Source organism: Maylandia zebra, linkage group LG4, assembly GCF_041146795.1.
Source record: "Maylandia zebra isolate NMK-2024a linkage group LG4, Mzebra_GT3a, whole genome shotgun sequence".
NCBI classification, from domain to species: domain Eukaryota; kingdom Metazoa; phylum Chordata; class Actinopteri; order Cichliformes; family Cichlidae; genus Maylandia; species Maylandia zebra.
The window spans coordinates 22,732,940-22,751,285 of record NC_135170.1 but is presented as its reverse complement, the minus strand read 5'-3'; the positions used below and the strand labels follow the sequence as shown (position 1 = coordinate 22,751,285).

Here is an 18,346-nt window from a genome sequence, read left to right as displayed (position 1 = left end):
TTACAGTCACTAGTTCATTCCATTTCAAGATACATTATTTTGAACAATTATAGCAACAGTTGCATGTTGCATGCAGTTGCATGTTGCAGGCCATGGAATACCAGATAATCTCAGTGCCAGCCCACTCAGCTGATACCCATCTATGCTTTCAGTTAGGCAGATCTCATGTTTAGCTTCTTCATCCTGCACACAGCATGCTAAAAGTTACTGAACACTGCAAATCACTTTGCAACCCACCTAAATCTCAGCTCCTGCTTTTTATGCCATTTCTGACTTTTTTGCACTTAAGTGGCTCTAACTGCATTAGGTTTTTGAATAACCGTCTATATTTGATCCTTAAACTGAATATTAATTTCAACGGATCAAAGTGAAATTCAAAACCAATCAAGCCACATTTATGTGATTTTTAAACTGCATCGTGCGCAGTCTCCTCCCCAGTTAGTGATCCACCAGAAATGTAAATTTTGTAACCAGTTGATCATCCAAGTCACTTAGACCTTTAAAATGGTAAATGGAAAATGGATCAATCAGGAATAAATTTAATATTTTTGAAGAACTATTTGGTTAAAAAAAAGATACTTTAAATCTCAGAACTTTTATAATTTACTATTTTAGTTCTCTAAAAAGTGCTTCTTCTTACTTCTTATATACTTCATATATTTCATATAAAACCTTTAAGATGAGCAGAAATTATTTATAGGTGCCTTTGATGAATTTACTTGTAGATATTTCTCCTTACACCATGCCCAGTGGAAAATAATGACACGCGCACAAGTCATTATATCACAGTTTGTTTATAGTACGGCCATGATTTTATCATGTAGAGCCAAAGAGCCTCTCACTACACCACCCACCCTACCAGCTTCCTTATCAGGGTGTACATTGAGTAAACAGTGTAATGCCATTCCCTGTGATAACCACACTGTTTCTATTGTGTTACTGCCATTTATACAATACCTTCCTTGTTGTGTCATCTTGGTATTTAAACACACATAGCTACAGACAAAGCCGTTAACAAACCGACAGACAACTGTCAACAAACAGAACATGAGACGAAAGGAAACAAGGAGAAATTATACAGAGAAATGAGAGGGGATGTGTGCATGGCGGGTTGGTGGTGTATGTTTTTCCACATTGGACAGAGATGAAGGTGATGGAGATGGGGTGTAAGGTACAGTTGGTTTAGTCTGGCTTCACGCCACACCTCAAGTCTTTGATGACTCTCCCTCAAAGACTGAACAGACACAGAGGCTGGTTCATCTTTTAGCCACAGGAGGAGTGAACACTGGGGCCAACAGGAGCAGAAGAGTTTTATACATGAAACATGTGCTCAGGCCCTCCCAAGTAGACAAGATAAAACAGAAGACAAAGAGAAAAAAGATGTTCACCAACAAAATAAATGACAACTTGAAATTTTAGAAATAGAAATTTGGAAACGCATCATTTTCATTCCTTCCACCGCAGCGAGCCTCTTTGAAACCCTGCGATGTTACTCCGGCCCACCCATAGGTTCCTACTGCACTCGTATAAATCACATCTACTGTATTGTAATGTAATTTCATGTACACATGTTAAGCCTTTAAGCCTTGCAAGGCTGTCTGATTAGCTCTATGGGGAGACTTTCAAATCTGAAGACCAACTTAACATCTCTGTGTAAGCTGGAGTGTGCGTGTGTGCGGTGTGTGTTAGAGGTAGAGCGTACATGCGTTACTGTTTGTATTTGCTTGCTTAACGAGCAAGTTTCATCTCTGCGGAGACTGCAGCAAAACATAAGTGGCAGAACTAAAAACAGACTGCACGCTCTGCCTGCACACACTGACGACACACATGCACACAGACACACAACTCAAATCATTTATCCAGGAGGGAGGCAGCGGAGGCTAGAATTCCTTTAATCAAGTTGTTTACGATTCTGACTTTGACATTGGCTCACTTGGGAACATTTTCTCCCCTTTTAAGACAAAATGTGAAATTATATGAAATTAGAGGCAGCAGCGGGTCTCAGGCACTTATGCACTAAAGACACCCCAAGCCTCAATATATCATTTCCATATGCAAAGGCAGGGCGGACAAGATCGTCTCTCCTCACTTGCTTTTACTCTCTTCATGCTCCCACTCCCTCTGAGTGGTTCTGTGCAGTGAAGGAGAAATGCAGCGAGGGAAGGGGTCCTCTGGGTCTAGACTTGTCAGGAAGCACCTGATTTTCATGGCAGAGGCAGAATGGGGGAAAGTCCCCTGCCTGGTGGGTGGGGTGGGCCACACACACACACACACAGACATACACGTATCAGAAACACATTACATACACCTGCATAACCATGACTCCATGAACTGTCATCTATTCATCACAGATAAAAAAAAAAAAAAAAGTGTATTCATGTTTTAATATTTTGGCAGTATTCATATGTAATATTTGGAGTTTTTTTTTAAAGGTTGGCTGTGGAATGAGAAACATGCAACCCTTTGGATGCTCTATGTTAAAAGGTGCAGATTTTCAGGCTCTTTCCGATATTTGCACCCCAAAGAAATACATTTTTCACAGTTGAAAAACTTTGTCGAAGCAAAGTTGCTGTGCTTTTAACTTTGGTTATTAATAAAGGAGTGAAAAAAATTAAACAAATTAAAAGTTTTAAAGAGTTTCTGATTAATGAGAGTGATCTCTTGGTTTTGGGATAAAAATCAAACTTATGACCAATTGGTGTGCATTAATACCATAGTATTACAACAACTTCCTTAAATGGTAAATGTGTTTGCTTGTTTGCTTTTGTGTGTGTTACAGGGCAGCACACTGAGAAAGAGAAAGATGTATGAAGAGTTCCTGAGCAAAGTCTCCATTCTTGGTAAGTCTGTGTTAAATATAATATAGACAAGACGTGCAGCATGTTGTTACTGGTGACTATAATGAATTCTTTTACACTTTGTTAATCAATTTGTGACTATGCCGAAGGATATGAGTGTGTTTATACATATTTATGCATTCATTTTACACAGGTCAAAGAGTTGAGAGTGCAGAAAGTTACTTATATACTGTAGATTAATCCACATCAACACAGGCGCACGCTGTCACACCACAAGGCCCATAGCTGAGTGAGGTCTGTGTGTACAGTCCTAATCTTCTCACACTGTTCATGCTAAAGCCAGTCACACTATGCAATGTGTGCAATGTCTCCATGTGGACAATTAAGGAATAGTGAGTTGAGATAAGCCTCTCTTTGCGGCTGGAATTTGGATAACCAGCCTGCACAGGCAATTTGGTTTTCAGGGATGGTGAATTTGAAAACGAGTTGCAATTGGAGCTGACATCTCATCCCTTTCCACTTGATTGTGTATGTGGTGTATAAAGCAAGGCCATGCCCTCTGTACAGAGTTATTAGCTGGCTGAGTAAACACATACACTCAATCCTGGTCTTAGGAGGATGTCTTTGCGAGGTCCGCTCTCTTTTCATTCAGCTCTTTTCTTTCACAGCTCTCTTTTTGACAGCCTTGTCGAGGCCTGTATTCAGACAGCACCCTCCTGCTTTTCCTCTCCTCATTCGCTTTGCTCGGCCCCTTTGAATTGGAGGAGGAGTAGGAGGCGGGGGTGTTTTTGTTTGTCTTTGATTTTTGAGATAGCCACGAAATTGGGTACAAGCCCTTGATGTCATGGAGTGAAGGGAGTAAAAAAACACAACCTGTTGTTTGTCGTACACACACACACACACACACACACAGGCCCTAGCATATCCACGGGCAATTCCCTGCGCGTCTACCATGTATGTGTGTAGCATGGTGCTCCAAGTGGTTGCAAGTTCTGTGAAGCATGAAATGTAGGTTCTTTAGTCGGCACATTTGTGTATCATGTTACTGCGCTAGTTGTTAGGGTTCACCTCTATAGGACCTGCTGCCTTTAACTGACAGCCAGAAAGAAGACATCCATCTGGGTCCAGCAGACACCTCGGCCCCACTGGCGGGGGACACTGGACACCTCCAAACCGGCAGGCTTACCTTAACTAATCCTAAGTGCACACACACAAATAGACACACTGGGATCAGTTACTGAGCACATCAGGGACAAAGAGAGTGCTGTAGTTTTACACCTCTAACTCATGTCTGAGTCAAATCAAAACATTGAATCTTTTAGACAAAGCTAAGGATGAGCAGTGCTTTCACTGCAGCAAAGTCACATTCCACGTGTTGGTGTAGCTGCTTTTAAGGCAACAATAATCTGCTCCATTTTTAAAGGATTAGCCGATTCGGTAACCAATGTCTGAATGGAGATGTTTACTTAGTAGCGGGTCCTGTTTCTTTAAGTATCATTTCATCTGAATTGCCTAAAAATCCTTTGGTTTAAGCATTTTTCCCAGTGAGATGTATGACTGTGTTTTTGGTTTCTAGAAATATCTCAGGCTAACCACGTCACTGTTGCTGTGGTTGGATAATCCTAAAGACTATCTGACTCGCTCAGAACAAACCTAGAAAGATGCTGTAAAATGTTTTTAGCAGAACTCCTTCACATATCTTGACCTTTACTTCTGTCTGATCTTTAAAATGATATAAAAGTGAAAAATTTTTTTAAATATATCATTTTAATAGTTATTAAAGCATTGCTGCTTAAATCGAAATCATATTTATTAGTATATTTGGTTATATTTCAGATAATTTCACTGATGAAGTTAGACTGTAGCTATGAGATCATATTTTGCAACCATAGAACGGAAGTGATGGAAAGGAACTTGATCGCACCACTTGAACTTGATTGGAGTATAATCAACACAATCCAGAGTGAGTACAACAAAGTTTTAGGAGTCAGTTTTAAGGTGTTTGAGGTCCATGAAATTAGGGAGGAGACAGAGGGGCTGATACAACGGTTCCTCTTAAATTACTGGATTGTAATTAGTGTTCCTACCAGCTTACTGATCAAGGGAAGCCTCTATCTACAGGCCATGAAACAGTAATCCACATTGTATGTGCATCTACTACTGATCAATGTAAATAAGACTGTCTTTTCAGTAATCTGTATTTGCTGTCCTTTCACAGAATCTTTGGATAAATGGGAGCGCCTGACTGTGGCCGATGCCCTGGAGCCTGTTCAGTTTGAGGATGGAGAGAAGATAGTGGTGCAGGGAGAACCTGGTGATGACTTCTTCATCATAACAGAGGTAAAGTCTGTGAAGAATATGATGTTTTACAAAGCACTGGAAGCATGTCTCTGTGTGTGAAAGAGACAAGTTTGATGATGGAGTTTAACCTAGTTCCAACACAGAGCATAAAGCTGATTTTTTTGCACATTGAGTGCTTTAGAAAAAGCATTAAAATCACCAGAATTACAGTGTATGTAGTGGTTTCCTATTACTGTCACATTTCCTGTAAGCTGTAGATGTTGACATACCGGGGCCTAAAATCGTGTGCATGTCATCAGAGTCATCAAGGGGGGCACTAGGGTTGATGTAAATGTCATCATACAGAGACGTTGGTGGGCTGTTTGCTGACATTGCAACTGATCCCAGTTTATTGCCACCAGCAGACAGAGTACCCAGTGCTCCCCTGCCCCAGCCTGCAAACACACAGAACCTGTGCAAAGAATGGCTCCCTCACACTGGAGGCTTTGTGGAACCGAGGCCCCTGGTGTGACTTCATGAAGGGCCCCCTGCCTGTCATCCTAACGCACTTTTTATTAACTCCATACTTATTCGGCTTTCACCAGCATCGAGTCAAAAGGGGCATCTAAAGGGGGTTGGGGCACAATCTGCTGTGGTTGCGTCCTTATTTTCAGACCTGCTCGTGGGTTAGTCAGTCTTCTTCAGAGTGTCATTCTTTCTGTCACTTACTAAGTTTACCTAACTTACTCGTTTCATGTCCATCGATAATAGGAGCAGTACACTGGTTACAGGGGATTGAAATGGCTAAGCTAGAGGTACTTCTTTATCCGGGTTGGTTAATGATGTATCAGCCTTTATCCCTATTTTGGCTCACACAGATTCCCTGCGCCCCTGCAGTACAACACTCTTCTTCATCCTTCTTTTTTATCTGCATTTTTATGCTCCTCACTATGCCCCTCTTAACACATATAATATACATTCATTTTCCAGTTATTTGAAATGTTCTTTTGGCTTTTATCCAGCTCAGTAAATTTGCACGTCAGCCGTTAATGCTCCGAAGGAGATGGGTTAGCAAAATGTAGCACTCATGGTCCCGCTTACATCAGTCTCACTTGCTGAATTTCAAACTTTAGTATATACAAAGAAAGCCTGAAGACAGCCGAACTACAGCTCTAGCAGAGCTTAACCAGGGAGGATATGCTGTCAAAAATGTGCATAAAATTAATATACTAGTTATATTAGAGCTGTTTAGATTTCCTCCAAGTATAGCAACAAAATGTAACTTTTGTAACAAGCGATGTTTACAGGACATTGTTCAAAATCCTAAAACTACTTGAACTACTTGTCATATCAGACCAAATAAGGTTGTAGCATCACTAAAGGCTTTTTATATTTCCTATGAACTTTCCTCACAGATGCTCATACTTTTCACTTGTAGGAAAAACACTGTTTTATGTCTTGTTTAAAGAAATGGCAGCCCCCGGGTACTGATATAGCTCATGAAGTGGTGCAGGTGACCCATACGCTGTGAGGCTGTTACACGTTCAAATCTACTGCTCTCTCTCTTGCCTTTTCAGTCTTTGCTCCACTGTCCTATTTCAATAAATGCTAAAAAGCTGCTCCACATTAAAGCTGAAGATCTTTGACGTTGTAAATGACCTCTGGAACTCCAGGAATTTGTAATAACCGACAGCGAATGTCAGTGGTCTCAGTCCTGTACGACAATGCCAGGATTATCGATAATTTGTAATGCAAAAATTACCCGCACAAATTCCGTATTGCTACTGTTAACCTGTATTTTATCAAATAAAGAGGTCATACTATTAGGTCTTTGAAAATTGGCATCTTGGTGATTTTTATAGAGGGTTTCAACAGACTCAACCACTTTTATGTTGCATCCTGTGAATCTAGTTTGGTGTGAGGCTCCTGATGTCAATCAGTTTGAGCTCATCACATCCAATGCATATATGCTGCACAAAACACAGAAATTAAACTGGAATTTTTTAAATTGCATGGAATTTATTGGTAATACTTTGAAAATATAGACCTGTACATATAGACTGCACTGTATATATTTGACATACACCTCACATTATCTTGTTGTCTATTATCGCAGTGCTGCTCTAAGTCTTTCAGAAGCCAATTTGCGCAGGAAATGCAAAAGACACAACTATGTATGTGTGACTCATCAATCTGAGACTTTGTACATCCCAAAGAGGAAAAACAAAATAGCAAAATATGTAGAGGAATGTGGGGGGGGGGGGATAGCAGGATGGAGAGATGGAGGAGGAAGAGGAAAAGGAAGAGAGATACAGGAATCCACTTTTACAGGCAAGCAGCCCATTGGAGGCAGCTCTCTAGGTCTATGTGAATGTGTCACAATGTGAGACTCATCATTTTACATGCAGGCAGCCACACGCAGCACTGAGGAAGGGGGACCAACACTTTCTAGAATGTGTATATATTTTGAACCTAAATACTGCTTTCTCTTTAATCCCATCACCCCAGCAGCAGCTTGTCTCTTTCTTTAACCCCGTTTCCCTTTCTTCTGTCTATTTTCCCCTTTGTGTCTAAGCTCTCACCCCCTCTTTTCCTCCCTCCCTCCTGCTTGCTCCCCATCTCTCGTGCTGCAGAGCCTGACTTTCCCAGAGCAGGGCGGACTGTGGTGGAATGTGTGTTGCTAACTTTCACACAGGGTCAGGAGCCCTCCTGGGAGGGAGACGAGAGAGACAGACAGAGGGATGAGTCAAAGAGGGCAGGGACATATGGGTTGTGAGGAGGTTGATTCAAAAAGGACCACATGTAAAGAGTTAGAGGACTTTGCGAGTGCGTGTTACAGTAAGATTAGCCTCTCGCTGTGCACTTCTTGTGATTCTTTTTATTTCTTTGCTCTGTGCTTTGCTTAGTTAGTTACTCTTTTTTCTTTTTTTTCTTAGTTGCCCACCGTGCCTCTTTTTTCTGTCTCCTTTCACTGTCTTTTGTTGTTTTGTGTGGTTTTGGTAGATGAAGCCAAAGACAAACCCCACAATCACAAATTACATGCTCCTGATGGGGAAGATTAACTAAAAGGAGGTATGGAGACATCACTTTCTCTTCCTTCTGGGTGAAATGGGGCCCTAATGAAAAGTGACATGTTTACATTTTTTTTTCTCACACTGTACAAACAAGCCTTTACAAGCTCCGGGGGCCACAGAGACTCAGCCTCACCTTCCCTTACGTCAACCCTCTCTGCCTTTTCTACCGTTTGCTCTCTTCTTAAGGGCTCTACTCACCTAATGTGCAGACTCTTATTTTCTCCATGCCATTCAGTCAAGCCTTTGAGAAAAAGGGCCAGTTAAAGATTAAGATGCATTATGTGTTGCCACTTAACTATAAACAGATGTGGGAAAAGTTACAGTTTGTCAAGTCAAAATCAGTGTTTTCAGTCTTTAACAAGTTGTTTGCACCTTTTACACTGTGATATTTCAAGATTTCACAGTATGCTACTGCTAAGTATTAACTAGAAATAACATGTGCGTGTGTTTTTTTTTTTTTTTTTTTATAATGCCAAATAATTAGTAGCATAACTTGCGCTTTCCCAGGCAGTAATGCAAAACTGTAACAGCAAACAAGGCTACCCGAAAAGCTATTCAGTGCACTCCTGAATCAATGCAATCTAATCAATTCATAAGATTTATCTTTACATGAGATAACTGGAATTGTAAGGTTGACATGTTGAATAATATCATTTTTATTATTGGTGTTTAATTTTTATCTAGAAGGTCACTCAGAGTACATCCTCTGGAAAAGCCAGTGTCCATCTTTTAAATTCTTAATGAAAGCGATGCAGATGTTCACCCAAGCACCACTCCACCACCTTTCATGAAATTAGTTTTTGAATAACAAACAGATGAACAGCTCTGATCATATACCAATCACATACCTTTGTAAAAGGAATTATTATGTCACTTTATGCCAAAAAGATGACGTCCAGCTGAGGTTACGAATGTCAGAAGTCTAGCTGAAGTCTTCCACAGCCTACTGAAGTCAGATGTCTCTGCTGCTTCCCACCTTTTTAAAACTGGGTGATGACTCTTGAAGAACGTATCATCCTCTCCGCTGATGTGTTCTTCCAGTCATCTTCCAGTCATCAGTGTAAATGGACGTCTCCCATTTGTTCTTTGACCACACACAGAACGAATCATTTCTCAGGAGTTTACAGGTTCCCTGTGGGTCCCACAGATGGTATATCCTCCGTGGATTGTCTGCAGAATATCTCCCGGTACTCGCGTGTAACCTGCTTGTTTTTTGCTGAAATGCAATTTAGCTAATGGAGATTAATATTGCTTTTATAGAATGAAGATCAGTGCGGTTGATCTGAGTGAAAACAAACAGGTAAAGATTAACGGGCCTCATTAGATTTGAACCATTTTGAGTCATTTTATGTTCAAATAAGAGCCCCTCAGGCTGTTAGATGCAAATCTTGTGAGAAACACTGTTGTCCTACTGTATGTTGAGCAAGTGATCTATGCGTGTGTGCTGGCGTTTGAATGAGAAGGTGCAGACTCTGCTGATGCTGGGTGGTCTCGTGAACAGACAGACTCGGGATATCGCCTTTCTCCATTTCTGGCTGCGCCTCTCTTTCTGCGAGCATGTTCAAATTGTTGTCATTTCTTTCATGCAAGATGCTACATTTTAACTTGTCACTACAAGCTGGTGCACTTTCTATGTGGCATGTTTGTTTAAAGTGTGTATACACAGAAATGGATGCAACTGTGACCGGTCCTTAAAATACGTCCAAAAATCATCTGATACTTCTTATTTAAGTTGAGGGCTGAAAGTGGCTCACACGAATCCTTTCTTTGTCTCTCTACTACTTGTTTGTATTCATGTTCATTCATTCATATTCTCTGTTAGTGTTTCTCGCTCTGGCTGACCTCGTCTGCTGTCTTTTGTTGTTACCGGTCTCAGTCTCCCTGAGGCAGGGAGGGGAGGCTCTCTGATGTTTATAAAACAAAATATCTGTGGAGCAGAGCGCTACCCTTGGGGTGGTACAGTGTGAGATGGTTATCGGGACCACACTGGATGAGGCCTGTTCACCAGTGAACTACTGTACTGGCAGCGCTGCACTGTCTCACACACTTTGTTTGGACATGAATAGAAAGAAGAGGTTGTAAACACTCGCGTCTGTGCCTCGTCCACCTCATTCTCTCTCCATTCACATCTTGCGGTTTTGGGCTCTCAAACCACAACACTCGAAATTTGCGAGCGAATTTGCAGAGACGGAAGTTTCAACAAAACGTGACAAAAAGTGCAGTGGAAACAAGACTAACAATGGAGATACAAGCGACCTATTAGTCACTCTACTTACGCTCCATTGGAGAGAAGAAAAATATCAAAAAGATGAAAACATCAGATATCTGTGGGCTGAAACACTAGCAGTTTATCTTAATACTCTTATCTCTGTAATGGCAGTAGTGGTCGCTGTTTTTTGTAAAATGGTTAATGGTTAGATGAAAACCGATGGGGGGTTAAGACGGGAAAAGTGTTCATTATATTTTTGGAAACATTTTTATACCTTGCATGAAATTAGGCAGAGTATAACAACAGACATAAAAGAAATGTGATTATTTATGTAGCGCTTTTCTTGCAGTGTTACAAAGAGTTTAACAACTGAAAAGTTTTTTTTTACAATATAAAAAGAACTGTGATCAGCATAAATGCAAATATGCAAAATACATTTGCTAAAAGAGCCTTTTAAGATGTAAAAAGCCTGATAGAGCTAATTCTGCTAATGCAATTCTTTGTGTAGATGGTGTGGCTGTATACGCTGCAGTCTACAAACCCTCGTCATCTTTATACATGTGCACAATGTGGCTTAAATGTCACAGAGGTTAATGTGCCATGAAAGCCAGCTTGGTCACATAGCAGCATTTTAGTCAACCACAAAGGCAAACTGTGAAGTACCAGCTTTTCCTATGCTGCATGCCCATGAGGAGATGAGCCGCAGCCTGCCACAGCATTAGGATTCAGAGCGGCAGACAGAAATACTTACCTCCACGCAGTGGCTACTCTTTTATTTATCAATATGTCTAATCAGATAAATTTGATTTAGCAGTCAAGCGATTATAATTAAGTAAGTAAGCATAAGCACTTTCCAGTAGCTTACCATTTGAACTTGATCGAATCAAATTCTTTACTTCAAAGTTCAGTTAAAGTGCACGACTACAACAGGAAAGAAAATATATCATTAAGAGCTTTAACTGTTAAGACATTTGCCCATAGCGACGTACAAGTTCAGACCAGGATCTGCTTTTGCTGTTTATTTTGGACGGGACTTCCACAGTAAGCAGTAAATAACTTTGCACAGTAAGGAGTAAGGCCAAGTTTGATAGGGTCATCATCAAAGGCTGCTCCTATAATACTTCTCATTTTTTTGAAGCAAGCCTGACGGAAAACAAATATCTTTTAATTTTGGCAGAAATAAGCTTGTTTCCAAAAAACTGAGTGCACTAAAAGCAAAAATGTTATAAAACCTCAGTGTTTGAATGAAAAAAACAAGGGTCTCAGATCAGTTGTAGGTTTTCTTTTTGAGAATATCTGACACCCAAAATGTATTTTTTTTTAGTTTAGCAGCCAGCGATATAAAGTAGGCAGCACATGTCAAATAATTAATAATTTTAGTAGAGGAGCGTAAAGTACCACCAGTCTTGCTTTTGATCCAACAAGTTCTCATCCTACACTGTTGTTAATCAGATGTGGGTGTCTCATAGACAAAGCGGCTTTGACACAACTACACTTTCTTAATCCCTGGAAATGAGAATGGACCGCTATACCACGTGGATCATAATCCTAATTTTTGGTGGCTACACAACTACTTAAAACATCACCTTCAGCCTCCGTGACCTACAATATCCCCGCTTTATTTTAATATGGTTAGAAGACCTGTCTCCAGAGATAAAACGACATCACGCCACGGTTTGGCCAGGTATTACTTGGAAGTGGCGCTCTCACGGTGTTCTCCACTTACTTGGACAGTACCCCTCCACTCCTCCACAGCTCATTTCTAGCACAAACCCACTAAATCGACACACACATCCCTTTCTCTGAAATACAGTATTACCTTTGTGTGGCCGCAATGAGTAGCTGGCAGTTTTGAGGTTCTCATTAAGGCTCATTATATTCATATTTAGCATTATTAGCCTAGTCGGCACAAGGAGGAGAGAGCAGAGAAGGATTAGAAACGGAGAGGGAGAGCGTTGGAACCGTCAGGTCTGTTATATGAAGCGATCCAAGACAAGCTGGGAAGTTTCTCTACTGATTTTCTTTTACCTACTACCAATTACAGCAGCTTGTGAGAGTACATGTGAAGGTCCAGAAAATAAATATCTCCCAATACATCTGCATGGCAAAAGGTGGCAGCTGCACTTTAATGTGAATATACGTCATCAGGCGCAGCTTTGAACACGCGTGTTCTGGTTTATGCGTTAAGATAAATATTCAAACATATGCTCACTCACACACACAATTTTGTCAACAGCTGCAAGATGTGACAGCATAAACTGTTATCATCTGTTGGGCAAAGTGAATGGAAATCAAATTTCCTCCCTTATACTTTTTAGATGACTCACAAACACTCAGCCAGCCGTTGGTGGTCAGTCTCTCCAGCAGCTATCAGCTGTATATATGAAAATTGACATTTTCCGAATGTGAGAGTGAGCATTTGAGTCTTCTTCTATCTTCTTATTTAACATTGCGTGGTTGTGTGCACTTGCAGATCTAAAGCAGACCATTAACATGCTATTTGAGCTTTTTTGTGTGTGTACACAAAAGCGCTTCGGTTTTCCGAGGTCATTTAAGGACTGTGTTTTGGAGAACTCTCACTCTTGGACAACGCAGTTGTTTCCATTTAATAGCTGAATGCTGATAAAGGGGATTATGTGATGGAGGAGGAATCAGTTCAGCCTCTAAAAGGCTTAGATGTTTGTATTTATTACACTCTGGAGGAAATAATGCAGAACCAATCAGTTTTTGTATCGCATGCAATTTTGGGATACATGAGAGTGTGTTTCTTCTTCTTCTTCTTTTTTTTTGTTTTGTTTTGTTTCTGCTGTCCAACACAACAGATGTCCATCCCACAGCAAAGTGGACTAAATCCTGTGCACCTGTGTTCTTATGAAGCAAAGGAATTTCTCTTCGGCTTAATCCTCCTGATGATTTTCAGTTCCTCGTTAAATAGCCCCCTCCAGACCCCTCCTCCTCCTCCCCTTCTTCCATCATCTTTCCCTTCTTCACACACTATCCTTCCTCTCCCTCTCTACCTTTTTTCCTACAGCTTTAAACTTTTTTCCTTTTCTTTTCTGTGTTAGGGAATCGCCTCTGTTCTCCAGCGCAGGTCTGACATTGAGGAGTACGTGGAGGTGGGACGCCTTGGACCTTCTGATTATTTTGGTAAGTGTGTCCCTGCTGCTTCTCTGCACCACATAAGTTTGTGAGACTAAACTTGGTTTATTTTACACCTTTTAATAAATATCTTAAATACAAATTTTGCTAGTAGAAGTCAATAAAGATCAATGAAGACAGTACACAGTGATCTAGAAGATCAAACACAAGTCACACTGCTTACTGCTTTTTTATAGTGTTCCAATTAATTTTAAGCAGTTATGTCACAAACTGGTTTTTAAAGATATGGTAAATAAACACGTTATGAGAAGATGAATCATTCTGAACCAGACTTATTATAGTTTTAATTAGTCTTTATTTTTTTGCTTTTAATTCAGTTTCAGTTAGTTTCCAGAGTGAAAATCCTCGTGTCGGTTTCGTTTTTACCCCTCAGCTGTAAAAGGCTGATGGGCTGTTGTCGTCACCCTGCATGGCATGCAGCGTGGAAACCCACGTTTGTGAATGCGATAACTCGAGAACGAGGCAACATAGGAGCTTCAAATTGATACTGAGTGACCTAAAGGTCAGAAGTCAAGGTCACTGAAAATCTTGTGGATAAGATAAGATAAGGAAGTTGTCTAGGATTATTAAATTAATACCATAGGTGTGTCTACTAGAAAGCTGAGGGGTAGGTATTTTTATCGTTTTAAAATATTTAATTTTAGTTTAGTTTTTATTAGTTCAGTCTTAGTTTTAGTCTCTATTAATTATTATTGAATTGAGGGCATATGTCAGAGGCAAAATTTAGGAAAACTACAGTACAGTTATTACATTAAAAACAGAACCTTTGAAAGCAGTTGACTCACAGTCTTGTAGTCAAGTTTTGATCAGATTTTACTAAACTAACAAACAGGATCTTTCCTCTATATTTCTGTTTTGTTTTAGTTTGTTTTCCAAGTTTATAAATTCATTTCAGTTTTTTTTTAAGTTTAGTTAACTTTAATAATCTTGTTCTGAAATATAAATTGTAAAAAGTCTTATTAGCAGTTGCTTTTTACTAAAACACAATACTCGCAAAAATGGCAAATATAAGTATTTTAAAGGGTCAGCTTGACTAAACAGGGTAAAATAGTGTACGAGCACAATCCCCAAATAGTGCTGTTAGGTGTGGTTTGTTTTACTGGTGATTTACAAAATATGCTGGTTTTTAAAATCATGTTTCAATATCAGGTGCAAAAATTAAGACATGCCTTTTTTGGGTTTAAAGATCATCGCAGTTAGTTGTAAATCTCTATGTTTAACTAACTTTCTTTTAATTTGTCACTTAACTGCACTGATTTAGGGCCTTTTGCCCCATTTCTCATACTGTTTGTATTTAATGTTTGAGGTCAAAATTTGGGGCGACGTGCTGATTATTCTCTCTCATCCAGGTGAAATTGCCCTGCTGCTGAACCGTCCCAGGGCCGCCACCGTAGTTGCCCGGGGTCCCCTCAAGTGTGTGAAGCTGGATCGGCCACGCTTTGAGCGCGTGCTGGGTCCTTGCTCCGAAATCCTCAAGAGGAACATCCAGAGATACAACAGCTTTATCTCTCTCACTGTGTGACATGTGCCCCCTCCACCATCTGGGCCCCACCAGCAGGGGTGTGCAACATCAGCATCAGAGTTTTGGTCAGTGGGTGGGAAAGGGGTGAGGATGCAGGGTGAAGGATATGGGTTTTACATGCCCAGATTTGGGGCGCTCATTTCCTGCCTTTTTCCATTTTGCGCGTTTCTCTCTTTTGACCTTGTGCACTTTGACTTGATTCTGTGCTGTCACGTAGCTTTATGTCAAAAACAACATGCAGGGGTGTTTTAAAAAAAGAAAAACAGAGGGCAGAGATTATTTATCTTGTTTCATATTGTAAATGAATCATGCATACAGTGTGTCGGCTGTATACGATGCATGCTTCAAGACTGACAGAGAATGGCGTTTGCACTTTCATTCGTTAACAGGAGGGTACGGATAATTTCAGGAAATAAGAAGGAAGTAAAGTCATGTTTACGTACGGCGGGGGAGGAAGACGGACCAGATTTGGTTGCACGCTGGCTGAGGTTTGCCTTTTTTATTTCTGGAGGTCGTGTTTCCATTTCTACACTGAATCAGAAATGCACTGCACAGATCTCTGTTCCCTAAAATGTAGCTGTTAAAGGTATGAAGAAGATTAAATTACTTGCTGTTGTATTCATTTTCAACGCTTCTTGAGCTTTTACCTTTTATTGAGTTTGGAGGCTGTTCGAGGCCTAATTGAGTTAAATTCTAACTTTGTTGGTATTCTGTATATTTCTTTTATCGAAACACCAAAACAAACACTTACTTTATTGTGCTGAAAGTATTGTGTGTGTATCAAACGCATGTAAAGCCTTAGTCATCCAAAGCACACAAAACACAGGAAAATAACATTTCAAGGCACACCTGTATTCATATCTGTGCAAAACTGCCTCTGTGTCACCTGATGAGTTGTCGGATCTTTTGATTATTGGCGGTTGAAGGAACTTTTGGAAGCACATTTGCTCTGGAGCTCTCATTCTGCATAAGAGTAATAAGAGACCAGTCCACTAGCTTATCACTGTCCTCCACTGGTTTATTCGACACCTCTACGCAGTCCAAACGGTCTTCCTGCATCTGGAAAACTCAACATCTGAAAAAGTGCATGAACAAAGTGCTTACAAAGTTCATTTAACAATTCATTCAAACAAGGTATGATTGTCACAAAATCACAAAGCACACCCAGACTTACCTCATGGCACAGCATCCATGGATGAGTGAACAAATATATTTAGACCATAGTTTGTTTAGGAACAGCTCCGTGCACTATTGATGGCACTTACTTTCACTGTGTTTCTGGAAAAATTTGCTCACAACATTTTTTCACTTAGCCTTTTCATCATATCGAAATTTTGCGTTATTAAATGTTGGTTTTAGAAGTTGCATTTCCAGTGCCAGCGTGGTTCCTGGGAACAGATGATTTATTGCTTTATCCCTTCAAATCCTCGTTTTCCTTAGTTTGTTCATCTTGCTCAAAGGCTGAAGTGTCTTATTATCCACGTGTCGTCATGTCATTACTTTGTCACATACAAGCATCAAACCTACTACAGTGGTTTTTATGAGGAAAGTTTCGTCAGTTCAGCAGTGCAGCTCAGTGATGTCCTTTAGTTTTTCAGTGATAATGGAGCTCGGTGGCACAGAGGAATTAACCGAAGCTTTTGATACACAAACAATACTTGTTAGTGAATCAATTGTCGCCAATAAAATAAGAAAAATGTAGGAAATCACCAAAGTTTATCCCCTAAGATTTTACAATGTATGTTGTGTCAAAATAACTGACAAGTTGCTTTTTTCCCACCTTGATATTCTCAAAGCAGACAAACACAGTTATAAACACACTAACATGGAACACACACCCACACTGTATATACGTGCACTGTCTCAGGACTAAATACATTTTCGACACACACACACGTTTTACCTGATGCTTTTTTTTTTTTAAGCTGATTTTGTTCGTTGTTTGCTAGATGAAAACTTTTGCACCACTTTTAGAGTTTGTACCATACAGCAGCTTGATTTAGGTGTTTTTAAGACATCAGTTCTGTGTTCTGACTGAAAAAAGTTACGATATATGAATATATACAAACTTGTGTTGCTTTCCTTTGATCTGCTGTAATCTGTCAAAGTTGCACAACTGACCCAACAACTGATGTTGTAAAAAAAACAAAAAACTTTCTGTATTCTCTCTCTCTGTATCTTTTTCTTTGAAACCATCTTGAACAAATAAAGAAAAGCTTCTGAAATCTCTCTGATTTGACTCATTCTTTTCTTCCTTTCTGTTTTTTTCCGCCTCTATATTTTCGTCCTTTTATCCCAGATCTTAGTTCTCTTTCTTTTTATCTATACCTCCTCTAAATGTTCCATCTTTGTTAATCTTCCTTTTTCTTTCCCAAAGCTACTAACTGTCACCCTCAATCACACTTTTCATATTTATTCCTGCAGGTACCTAATCTCCTTTTTGGCCTCCCTCTGCTCCATCTGGCTCCCTCCGCTTGTCTCTGCTCTCCATCCTTCTCACATTAAGCCAAGTGTCAGTCATCCGTCAGGCCGGCCTGTCAAACCTCAGAGCTCCTCCCAGCCAGTTTACATCTTAGTGGACTTAAAGCCTCCGCAGCTTTGACACATTCCTCTTCATCTTAATGCCCACTAAATCAACTAAGGAATGTGCCCCCGACTCACTGACATCGAGTTTAATAGCCGCCCCCTCCCCACTCATATACACACACTGACCCATACACCTTCTTCACTTTGACAATACACAGTAACGCACATGAACTTGAGGGAGGTCGGGGTTTGTACCTCCGCGAAGCACCCCTTTGCCTTCAGTCTTGATTGTAAGTGCAGCTCCTTGCGTGTAGTGCTCGACTTTTCGTTTTCTGACACTCATCCTCAGCGGCAGGTCTTCAGGTTGCTTTTAGACCAAACTCACTGTTGTGCAATTTGGATCCATTATTTTAACACTGCTGACTCTGTTTTTGGATGACAGGTTTAATACAAATGTTGTTTGGGCTTCCTAATAAGGATGGAGTTCAAACTAAACCTGCACTATAGCTCACAGTATAGATCTACAGTATAGATCAGTATAGATGCCTAAATTAAAGTCTATGTGTAATCGTACAGGTTAGACAAAATGTTATTTCCAAAAATTAAAAGCAAAAATTTCTAAACTTCATTTCTTTTAGCCATCATGCACTCTTTCAACTGAAAGCAGTTGGGGGAAAAAACAGGCGCTGAGCCTGCACGTCACCATTCATCTACATGACAAATGAGCAAAAACATGTCAAACGCTTTAAAACTCTAAAATAAGCAAGTGAGTGGACCT

At 40.2% G+C, this 18,346-nt stretch overlaps 1 protein-coding gene across 5 annotated transcripts in view; it reads left to right on the top strand.

The window, feature by feature from the left end:
* prkar1b (protein kinase, cAMP-dependent, regulatory, type I, beta) overlaps positions 1-17,267 on the top strand; it is a 66,387-nt gene extending 49,120 nt beyond the window's left edge. For all 5 annotated transcript variants that reach the window (XM_004559363.5, XM_076883196.1, XM_076883198.1 and 2 more), the window contains 4 exons: positions 2,780-2,840; positions 5,017-5,138; positions 13,427-13,508; positions 14,870-17,267. In XM_004559363.5, the coding sequence (XP_004559420.1) occupies positions 2,780-2,840; positions 5,017-5,138; positions 13,427-13,508; positions 14,870-15,042 (438 nt within the window). In that variant the 3' untranslated portion in view covers positions 15,043-17,267. The remainder of the gene's footprint in view (positions 1-2,779; positions 2,841-5,016; positions 5,139-13,426; positions 13,509-14,869) is intronic.
* Positions 17,268-18,346: the final 1,079 nt, after the last annotated feature.